General features: G+C 44.2%; 1 protein-coding gene across 2 annotated transcripts in view; it reads right to left on the bottom strand.

Moving 5' to 3' along the window:
- The window catches only part of gpr153 (G protein-coupled receptor 153), a 90,965-nt gene that overhangs the window by 45,000 nt on the left and 33,723 nt on the right, over positions 1-12,242 (bottom strand). For both annotated transcript variants that reach the window (XM_061975720.1, XM_061975709.1), the window contains one exon: positions 346-924. In XM_061975720.1, the coding sequence (XP_061831704.1) occupies positions 346-833 (488 nt within the window). In that variant the 5' untranslated portion in view covers positions 834-924. The remainder of the gene's footprint in view (positions 1-345; positions 925-12,242) is intronic.

The following is a 12,242-nucleotide window of genomic DNA, read 5'->3' as shown; positions in this document are numbered from 1 at the left end:
CGGCCCGATCACAAAATATGTGTGGCGTCTGTATGCACAAACATGTGAATGCAATGCATACTTAATCAACAGCGATACAGGTTACACTGAGGGTGCCCGTATAAACAACTTTTACACTGTTAGAAATATACGCCACACTGTGTGAATCCACACCAAAGAAGAATGACAAACACATTTTGGGAGAACATCCGCACCGTAACACAGCACTAACCCTTTCGGGACGCTACAAAATACACCCCCACTACCACCAACGTAGTGTAAGAGAGATAGGTAGCTTGGTAGACATTCAAAGGAAAGTGTCAACGGTGTCAGCGGACAATAAGCACACAAACAAAGGTGTCTTACCTGTAGTTGACGGGCCAGCGTACCATCCACATGCGGTGATAAGACAGTGAGGTGACGGAGAAGCAGGTGACCAGCGTGAGGGTGTAGAAGGTGGACACAAACACCTTGCACAAGCCCTCGTTCCACTCGTAGTTGGAGTGCTGGCGGCGCAGTGTGATGACGCAGTACATGGTGATGGGGATGGCCATGTTGAGGATGTGCGTGCCCGCCAGCGTGCAGATGAGGAACTCCAGCGGCTTCCACTTCTTCTGCTTGGCGCTGACGCTGAGGATGCTCCACATGTTGGCAAGGATGGACACGCCCGAGCAGACCAGCCAAGCCAGCGTGTTGGCGTTGATGACGTCATCCTTCATGGCGGTCGCCTCATCCACCATGTTGGAGCGGGGCGGGGCACAGCCTGGGGGGCCGCAGTGAACTGGAGGCAAGAGCGGGCACACGCGAGGACAAGGAGGAGGTGGTGGTGACGGGCAGGAGGGGATGCCGGGCATCGGACGGGGCAGGCATCCTACATGGGGGGGCGAGCGCTCTCCATGGCAGTGGGAGTTTTAGGGGAAGGGGGGGCAGATCCGGGCCGCTTGCCTGGGGATCAGAATGAGAGGGGGCGATGATGTAATCTCATTGTATTAGTGGGTCCAATTCAAAATAATCCTTCATCAAACATAATCCCTCATCCCAATGAGTTAATTATGTTAATCAGCACACTTTATTACAGTTAATACTGAAAGTCATTCATTTGTGGCGGCTGAGAGCGCGCACTGATCAGTCAGCAGGGCTATTTTTATTTTTACAGCCGCAAGCAACATGGCAGCATTAAGCTGAGAGTTATAAAATGGATGAAACACGCCGGTGACTCCGAAACCAACATCATCGTGCTGCATGAGGTCATGCCGCGTTGCTAGGAGTGATGCCAACTTCCCAGCATGGCTTGCCGCACCTTTCTGTCAATTGATAGAATTTTTGCCGCAATTTTGAGTTCTTTTTTTTTTATTCCCCCTTGTATCAGGTCCCGGGTGTTTTCTGAAAAAGCCCCAATTGTCATGTCTGTGTGATCATGTTTTGTTTTAGTCATGTTCGGTTTTGTTTTTGGACTTTTTGTGCACTTTTGTTTTGTTTTGTCACGTCACGCACCTGTTTCACGTTTTGAGTCACGCACCTGTTTTCGTTAATCATGTCTGTAGTATTTAAGTTCATTGTTTTCAGTTTGTCTTTCTGGTGACATCCCGCATTCATACCCCTGTCACACTCTGTCTACCTCTGCGCACTTCATGCCATGTCCAAGTAAGTTTTTTCTATTAATGCCACAGTTAGTGTTTTTGTTTAATTGTTCACAGTTTTTTGCCCACGTGCAAGTCTTTTTGTTTCGTTAGTCAAGTTTGTACATCCGCCTTGAGCGCGCTTTTTGTTCCTTTGAGTGTTATAAATAAATATGTATTTACCTTCACGCCATGACCAGTCCAGCTTTACTTGCATCTCGGGAAAACAAACACACCATAGTCCACGTCTTGACACCAATTAAGGATTAAAAAAAGATTAAAAAAAAAAAAACACCTCTCAGAAGTAATGTGCAGTACCGGATTTCACCAGAGAGGCAGCAGCTGCGTAAAGTAGCCTGTCTGAGCCTCCCCTGAACAACGTACGCATGGGAAAAGTGTAAACATGAACTTTAGGAGGTTTTTTCAACAAAATGTACAACACCAGCGCTGATGATTTGTGAATCTTGTTTCAATGGTAAATGGATTATGCGCCTACTGGTGACGCAGCATCAGGAACTGTGGGTTCAGTACCTTAATCAAGGACACTTCCACATGGTCACAGGGGGACTGAGCACCAAACGCGCAAACATCGGGTTGGAGTCTAACCAATCTAGACACGTAAGCCATGCTGTGCCAGCAGTTTTCTGCTAGATTGCTAATTATTAGCTTACTATGAGTTTGGGATGTAATAATAAATGGTAATAATGATAGCTGCGATAAAACCCCCAATGGTTAGTATTACCGTTTTAAATTAAAATGATCGAAAATCCGTGATTGATAAGTGCACTTCAATAAACTCATAAGCTGGCTGGTGCCAGATCGCTAGCTTAAATGCTAACATGAAAACAAGAGACATTACCATCTTTTCCCTATAAAGAAACAACCTACCCCAATTGAAAGTTATATAAACACATTACTGCCTGAGCAACTAAGCTATTCAAATCTACAAGCTGTGCTCTAGAATATGAGACGGAGGCATTTTTACGCTGCCTTCAAGGATCGCTGACCAGAGTTGGATGCCACAATGTCTGCCAGAAATAATAAATAGTATTTGTTTAGCACTTTTCATTTAAATAAATCTTAAAATGCTACTGTACACATTTTTTTTAAAACAAGAAAAGCTTAGCTATTAAAATAGATAAAATACTGAAACTAAAACACTATCAGTGAAGCATAGGAAACACAAACATGTAAACATGTTTTTTCTAACTGTCTAAATTTCTTAATACATATAAAATATATATATATAAAATATATACAGTACAGGCCAAAAGTTTGGAAAAATCTTCTCATTCAATGCGTTTTCTTTACTTTTATGACTATTTACATTGTAGATTGTCACTGAAGGCATCAAAACTATGAATGAACACATGTGGAGTTATGTACTTAACAAAAAAAGGTGAAATACTGTAACTGAAAAAATGTTTTATATTCTAGTTTCTTCAAAATAGCCACCCTTTGCTCTGATTACTGCTTTGCACACTCTTGGCATTCTCTCGATTAGCTGTAATGGTTTTCACTTGTAGCTCATCGAGAGAACTTTATACATACTCCTTTACTGTATGTATAAAAAAAATAACTTGGTCAAAAGATTTTTGGTGTGTAAGTACTTTCTGAGCACATTCTACAATACTGCGATAATAATAACTGTGATAATTTTGGTCACGATATTTGTGATATGAAATTACGTTACATCCGTACCAGCAGTAAAGTAATGGTACAAAGAAACTGAATGATAGCAAGATAATGTTACGTATGTGCTTACTTGGGAAGAATACAAACAAGCTCGGAGTGTAATGCTTCATTAAAACCTATTCAATTATAAGAGTAATCCAATGTTTTGCACCTGTTAAAAATGGGAAGGATTCTAAAGTTGAGAAGCCATATCATTAAAAAAACACAATTGTTATTTTTCTTTACTTATATTTTTAGCAACACTGTTTGTGTTATGTCAGGCCGCCCAAGGCTAAATTGGGGCTCTAAGCAAGTTTATTATAGTCATATATAAGTCATCCAGCAGCTGTAAAATTATAAAAGGAAATTGCTGACTAGACAAAATGTCTAAAAAATTTTTGTTTCTGACCGTCCAAAATATTGACACACACATAGGAAAGACGATTCTCATCTGTTCATCGTGTGTCTGGCGATAGGCAAAATCCCCCCAAAAAGTGCAGTTCCCCTTTAATAGAAGCAATCCACTTTGCACACATTTAGTAGATCAGGTTTGCACGTGTTTTAGTACACGCAAACCTTTAGTAACCCAGGCACTTAGTCAGTGTGTAAAATGGCCGTTTCACAATTGTTTAGTCCGAGAGTGTTTCAAAAACGAATGAGCGGTCTCAAGGAACATGATTTCCCAAACACACAATTTCTGTGTTATTACGTTTAACTGTAGATTCCGTTTTTATTGGCAAATCCCACCAATCCGCTTACGTGGATATCTTGGGGCCCTATATAATATATTTCAAAATTAAACTATGATGAAGAGCTGCCCAGGAAGGTCCCAATGTAATTGTTTTTTCTTCTGGTGATTATATATATATATATATATATATATATATATATATATATATATATATATACACAAATCCCGTTTCCATATGAGTTGGGAAATTGTGTTAGATGTAAATATAAACAGAATACAATGATTTGCAAATCATTTTCACCCCATATTCAATTGAATGCACTACAAAGACAACATATTTGATGTTCAAACTCATAAACTTTATTTTTTTTTTGCAAATAATAATTAACTTAGAATTTCATGGCTGCAACACATGCCAAAGTAGTTGGGAAAGGGCATGTTCACCACTGTGTTACATGGCCTTTCCTTTTAACAACACTCAGTAAACGTTTGGGAACTGAGGAGACACATTTTTTAAGCTTCTCAGGTGGAATTCTTTCCCATTCTTGCTTGATGTACAGCTTAAGTTGTTCAACAGTCCGGGGGTCTCTGTTGTGGTATTTTAGGCTTCATAATGCGCCACACATTTTCAATGGGAGACAGGTCTGGACTACAGGCAGGCCAGTCTAGTACCCGCACTCTTTTACTATGAAGCCACGTTGATGTAACACATGGCTTGGCATTGTCTTGCTGAAATAAGCAGGGGCGTCCATGGTAACGTTGCTTGGACGGCAACACATGTTGCTCCAAAACCTGTATGTACCTTTCAGCATTAATGGCGCCTTCACAGATGTGTAAGTTACCCATGTCTTGGGCACTAATACACCCCCATACCATCACAGATGCTGACTTTTCAACTTTGCGCCTATAACAATCCGGATGGTTCTTTTCCTCTTTGGTCCGGATGACACGACGTCCATAGTTTCCTAAAACAATTTGAAATGTGGACTCGTCAGATCACAGACCACTTTTCCACTTTGTATCAGTCCATCTTAGATGAGCTCAGGCCCAGCAAAGCCGACGGCGTTTCTGGGTGTTGTTGATAAACGGTTTTCGCCTTGCATGGGAGAGTTTTAACTTGCACTTACAGATGTAGCGACCAACTGTAGTTACTGACAGTGGGTTTCTGAAGTGTTCCTGAGCCCATGTGGTGATATCCTTTACACACTAATGTCGCTTGTTGATGCAGTACAGCCTGAGGGATCGAAGGTCACGGGCTTAGCTGCTTACGTGCAGTGATTTCTCCAGATTCTCTGAACCCTTTGATAATATTATGGACCATAGATGGTGAAATCCCTAAATTCCTTGCAATAGCTGGTTGAGAAATGTTTTTCTTAAACTGTTCAACATTTTGCTCACGCATTTGTTGACAAAGTGGTGACCCTCGCCCCATCCTTGTTTGTGAATGACTGAGCATTTCATGGAATCTACTTTTATACCCTATCATGGCACCCACCTGTTCCCAATTTGCCTGTTCACCTGTGGGATGTTCCAAATAAGTGTTTGATGAGCATTCCTCAACTTTATCTGTATTTATTGCCACCTTTCCCAACTTCTTTGTCACGTGTTGCTGGAATCAAATTCTAAAGTTAATGATTATTTGCAAAAAAAAAATGTTTATCAGTTTGAACATCAAATATGTTGTCTTTGTAGCATATTCAACTGAATATGGGTTGAAAATGATTTGCAAATCATTGTATTCCGTTTATATTTACATCTAACACAATTTCCCAACTCATATGGAAACGGGGTTTGTATATATATATATATATGTATATATATATATATATATATATATATATATATATATCCTCAAAGTTGTATTAACAGAATCAGAATCAACTTTATTGGCCAACTTTAAATAAATAATCAATAAAATACAGGCAATTACTTGTCAAGTCCTGTGGCCCTCCAGAGACGTTTTTCATCCAATTATGCTGAAACTTTACACACGTGTGCTTGTCGGTCCCTTAAAAACATGTACCAAATTGTGTGGTGATTTGACTAAACACACTAAAGTTACAGAGGGTGTTTTGCAGAGCACATGTAGCTATGTGAGAAATGTAAAGTAAATCTGATTTATGATTATGGTCATGGTTATTGTTAACGGCGCTACCATGTGGTGTATTAGTGCGAAAGAAATAGCACAGGCAACACATCAGGGGTGCATGTTTTGGCAAATGTTCTCTCTGTTCCATCCATCCATTTTTCTACCGCTTGTCCCTTTGCGTGTAGCAAATCAGCAGTAGAAGCATTATCCTACACAAGCACATGCGTGTTATCCTATTTTTCACATGGCTATCATACAAAATAGATTTTTTGCTGCTTGGCTTCTGTGACTCAGCACTGAATATTGAACATATTTAAATGTGCACATAGTCATAGCTTTACAACAGCTGATCCATGCAGTGTTTAATCCTGATGACAAACATTAAACCAAGAATTAAAAGAACTGTGGTCGGCCAAAACAAAACAGAATCAAATATTGTCACATAAAGCTAAAAAAAACCATCAGGTACATTAATATCATGGACGATAAGGGTCTATTTTTCCATTTTAATTTACTACATAGTACTAGAAGAGACAGCATTGTCCCCCAGTGTGAGGTGAACAAATCTCGCCACACAGCCAGGGCATGTTGTCACATCAATTTCCTGTATTTTGGATTGTCCAAACACTGATGTGCTGCAGGCAACACCCCTGAGAGGGGACAGTGAAAATGACCTCATCATCACCATCATTCTGTGTCTCTCTTGGAACCAACCATCTTAGTGACAACAATTTGGTGAAGTCCCAACCGTTTAGGCTGGCTTCACGCCCAGAAAACTATAATGTTTTTACTGTTTAAAGTGTTTCTTCCAGGAAGAATGGCTAATAATCAACACGAACGACAAACAGCATAACTGATAGTCTTTATGAAATGTGTTGCTCGGTAGAATTTGCGGAGGAAAAAAATTGGTGACCCAAAGTATGTCATGTAGTCACTTTGCTGGGCACACAAGAGAAAGAACAGGGAGAGTCGGCAAGAACACATAGGTGCAGAAATATAACACTATAAATGAGGTATGTGAAAAGTTTATTATATCGATCAGGTGTGTTTGACTATATTTCCTCAATCGATCATGAAAAAAATTAACAATTGTTATTTTTTTCCTATTTTTCTCTGGTACGAAAAAAAATCTACCGTACATAGAAATGTGTATCTTTGTCATGATCCGCTGCCCGGATCATGTTTGTTTGGTCTTTGACTCCCTCAGTTCCTGTTTTGAGCACTCCTGGGTTTGTGTTTTAGTTGCCATGACTGCAGATTGTTTTCACCGGCCTCTGATTAGTGTGCGGGACAGTCACCTGCTCCTGGACACTAATCAGAGAGATACTTATTCCCTGCTTTTCGCCATACTCAGTCTGGCTTTCTTATTTGCTTCCATGCAACAATTACGACGTCTACTTTGTTTGATTCCTATGCCTGTTGATATGCTAACCTTTTTTCTTAGCTTCCCGTGCTATCAGCACGTTTGTTTTGTTTGTTGGTACGTTGTATGATTTATGAGGAATAAATAATTTCCTTTCCTGCACCTTGCCTCCGGCGTTCCTGCTGCATCTTGGGAGAACGACCCGCACATCACCATGCGACCCAGTTGTGACAATTTTAAGAATAGTATTATTTTCACAACACTAAATTTACTTTCTTTGTAACAAAATAAATATGATGGACTGGTGTTTTTTTCTTTGGGCCAAAAACTAGCACTCGATTACAGCTACAATTAGAAAAAACGATTTCAAACGATTTGAAAAAAGCTTAGATATGTTGCTTCGATTAATCGTTCAATCTGTGTAACTGATAATTAGAAGAAAAAAAACGCGTCACACAGACTGCCCGGAACTTTAAATTTGTGGACATAGTTTCCACACGGCCGGTGCAATAGAGCGTACATGAGAGCGGTGGTGTGTCTGTGTAGCGACGAACAGCTAAGTTGTTTTTAAATGTGTATTTATTTAAAAAAAATTAAGACGGTTAATGCAAGCAGAAAAAATGTTTGATTAAACTATTTTCTCTTAAATATACATTGATTGATTGATTGATTGATTCATCGAAGACCTCGATGAAGAACACAAACCAAGGACCCAGATTTCCCTCGCCCGGACGCGGGTCACCGGGGGCCCCCTCTGGAGCCAGGCCCGGAGGTGGGGCACGATGGCGAGCGCCTGGTGGCCGGGCCTGTCCCCATGGGGCCCGGCCGGGCACAGCCCGAAGAGGCAACGTGGGTCCCCCCTCCAATGGGCTCACCACCCATAGCAGGGGCCATAGAGGTCGGGTGCAGTGTGAGCTGGGCGGCAGCCGAGGGCAGGGCACTTGGCGATCCGATCCCCGGCTACATAAGCTGGCTCTTGGGACGTGGAACATCACTTCGCTGGGGGGGAAGGAGCCTGAGCTAGTGCGTGAGGTGGAGAAGTTCCGGCTAGATATAGTCGGACTCACTGCGACGCACAGCAAGGGCTCTGGAACCACTTCTCTTGAGAGGGGCTGGACTCTCTTCCACTCTGGCGTTGCCGGCAGTGAGAGGCGACGGGCTGGGGTGGCAATTCTTGTTGCCCCTCGGCTCAAAGCCTGCACGTTGGAGTTCAACCCGGTGGACGAGAGGGTAGCTTCCCTCCGCCTTCGGGTGGGGGGACGGGTCCTGACTGTTGTTTGCGTTTACGCGCCAAACGGCAGCTCAGAGTACCCACCCTTTTTGGATTCACTCGAGGGAGTACTGGAGAGTGCTCCCCCGGGTGATTCCCTCGTTCTACTGGGGGACTTCAACGCTCATGTTGGCAGCGACAGTGAAACCTGGAGAGGTGTGATTGGGAAGAATGGCCGCCCGGATCTGAACCCGAGTGGTGTTCTGTTATTGGACTTTTGTGCTCGTCACAGATTGTCGATAACAAACACCATGTTCAAACATAAGGGTGTCCATATGTGGACATAAGGGTGTCCATATGTGGCACCAGGACACCCTAGGCCGCAGTTCCATGATCGACTTTGTAGTTGTGTCATCGGATTTGCGGCCTCATGTTTTGGACACTCGGGTGAAGAGAGGGGCGGAGCTTTCTACCGATCACCACCTGGTGGTGAGTTGGCTGCGATGGTGGGGGAGGATGCCGGACAGACCTGGCAGGCCCAAACGCATTGTGAGGGTTTACTGGGAAAGCCTGGCAGAGTCTCCTGTCAGAGAGAGTTTCAATTCCCACCTCCGGAAGAACTTTGAACATGTCACGAGGGAGGTGCTGGACATTGAGTCCGAGTGGACAATGTTTCGTACCTCTATTGTCGAGGCGGCCGATTGGAGCTGTGGCCGCAAGGTAGTTGGTGCCTGTCGTGGCGGTAATCCTAGAACCCGTTGGTGGACGCCGGCGGTGAGGGATGCCGTCAGGCTGAAGGAGTCCTATCGGGTTCTTTTGGCTCATGGGACTCCTGAGGCAGCAGACAGGTACCGACAGGCCAAGCGGTGTGCGGCTTCAGCGGTCGCGGAGGCAAAAACTCGGACATGGGAAGAGTTCGGGGAGGCCATGGAAAAAGACTTCCGGACGGCTTCGAAGCAATTCTGGACCACCATCCGCCGCCTCAGGAAGGGGAAGCAGTGCAGTGTCAACACCGTGTATGGTGGGGATGGTGCTCTGCTGACCTCGACTGCGGATGTTGTGGATCGGTGGAGGGAATACTTCGAAGACCTCCTCAATCCTACCAGCACGTCTTCCTATGAGGAAGCAGGGCCTGGGGAATCTGTGGTGGGCTCTCCTATTTCTGGGGCTGAGGTTGCCGAGGTAGTTAAAAAGCTCCTCGGTGGCAAGGCCCCGGGGGTGGATGAGGTCCGCCCGGAGTTCCTTAAGGCTCTGGATGTTGTGGGGCTGTCTTGGTTGACAAGACTCTGCAACATCGCGTGGACATCGGGGGAGGTACCTCTGGATTGGCAGACCGGGGTGGTGGTTCCTCTCTTTAAGAAGGGGAACCGGAGGGTGTGTTCCAACTATCGTGGGATCACACTCCTCAGCCTTCCCGGTAAGGTCTATTCAGGTGTACTGGAGAGGAGGCTACGCCGGATAGTCGAACCTCGGATTCAGGAGGAACAGTGTAGTTTTCGTCCTGGTCGTGGAACTGTGGACCAGCTCTATACTCTCGGCAGGGTCCTTGAGGGTGCATGGGAGTTTGCCCAACCAGTCTACATGTGCTTTGTGGACTTGGAGAAGGCATTCGACCGTGTACCCCGGGAAGTCCTGTGGGGAGTGCTCAGAGAGTATGGGGTAACGGACTGTCTTATTGTGGCAGTTCGCTCCCTGTATAATCAGTGTCAGAGCTTGGTCCGCATTGCCGGCAGTAAGTCGGACACGTTTCCAGTGAGGGTTGGACTCCGCCAAGGCTGCCCTTTGTCACCGATTCTGTTCATGACCTTTATGGACAGAATTTCTAGGCGCAGTCAGGGCGTTGAAGGGATCTGGTTTGGTGGCTGCAGGATTAGGTCACAGCTATTTGCAGATGATGTGGTCCTGATGGCTTCTTCCTTCCTCTTCAGCTCTCACTGGATCGGTTCGCAGCCGAGTGTGAAGCGACTGGGATGGGAATCAGCACCTCCAAGTCCGAGTCCATGGTTCTCTCCCGGAAAAGGGTGGAGTGCCATCTCCGGGTTGGGGAGGAGATCTTGCCCCAAGTGGAGGAGTTCAAGTACCTCGGAGTCTTGTTCACGAGTGGGGGAAGAGTGGATCGTGAGATCGACAGGCGGATCGGTGCGGCGTCTTCAGTAATGCGGACGCTGTATCGATCCGTTGTGGTGAAGAAGGAGCTGAGCCGGAAGGCAAAGCTCTCAATTTACCGGTCGATCTACGTTCCCATCCTCACCTATGGTCATGAGCTTTGGGTCATGACCGAAAGGACAAGATCACGGGTACAAGCGGCCGAAATGAGTTTCCTCCGCCGAGTGGCGGGGCTCTCCCTTAGAGATAGGGTGAGAAGCTGTGTCATTCGGGGGGAGCTCAAAGTAAAGCCGCTGCTCCTCCACATCGAGAGGAGCCAGATGAGGTGGTTCGGGCATCTGCTCAGGATGCCACCCGAACGCCTCCCTAGGAAGGTGTTTCGGGCACGTCCCACCGGTAGGAGGCCACGGGGAAGACCCAGGACACGCTGGGAAGACTATCTCTCCCGGCTGGCCTGGGAACGCCTCGGGATCCCCCGGGAGGAGCTGGACGAAGTGGCTGGGGAGAGGGAAGTCTGGGCTTCCCTGCTTAAGCTGCTGCCCCCGCGACCCGACCTCGGATAAGCGGAAGAAGATGGATGGATGGATGATTGATTGATTGATACTTTTATTAGTAGATTGCACAGTGAAGTACATATTCCGTACAATTGACCACTAAATGGTAACACCCGAATAAGTTTTTCAACTTGTTTAAGTCGGGGTCCACTTGATTCATGATACAGATATATACTATTTTCATAAAACAGTCATCCCACAAGATAATCATCACAGTATATAAATTGAATTATTTACATTATTTACAATCCGGGGTGTGGGATATGGAGGGGGGGGGGGGGGGTTAAGTTTGGTTGGTATCAACACTTCAGTCATCAACAATTGCATCAACATAGGGACTTAAAAAGTGTGTTTTATTCGATTACTTAAAAAAACTAATCAATAGATTACTAAAATAATCAATAGCTGCAGCCCTGCATTCCATTTTGCCTCTATTAATTCAAGACTTGTGTAATTGTAAAATGTCAATTTATAAATGTATCTGTCATTTAATAAACTTCCTCAATGTTGTTCAAAGTCAGTCGTAAAGGAAATGTTCGCTTAATTGTAAAAAAAATATGTCGATTGAAAGGGGGGGTGACATTCATATGTTGTCAATATTCAGTGTTTTATTGTTCATAGTTAATATTTTAAATCCCACATTCTTTGTTTTAATGTACAGTCTAGGTGTCTCATTCAGTAAGAAAATTTAAAATTCCATTCTGTTTTTTAAGGTTGTCTGTCATAACGTTTTTAGCATTGAACCAGACATTATTGTGAGGTATATATATATATATATATAGATATAGATATAGATATACATATACCGGCCCCCAGACACATTTTTTTCTCCAAATTTGGCCCCCCGAGTCAAAATAATTGCCCAGGCCTGGATTAAAAGATACACACCAAAGCATCAATCTCTTGTGACAGGTCCAGATAAATAAAAGCAAGGTTCAAAGTAGCTAAAAACTGTCA

The sequence above is a fragment of the Nerophis lumbriciformis genome, linkage group LG01 (assembly GCF_033978685.3).
Source record: "Nerophis lumbriciformis linkage group LG01, RoL_Nlum_v2.1, whole genome shotgun sequence".
Lineage (NCBI taxonomy): Eukaryota > Metazoa > Chordata > Actinopteri > Syngnathiformes > Syngnathidae > Nerophis > Nerophis lumbriciformis.
This window is presented reverse-complemented; position numbering and strand designations above follow the sequence as displayed.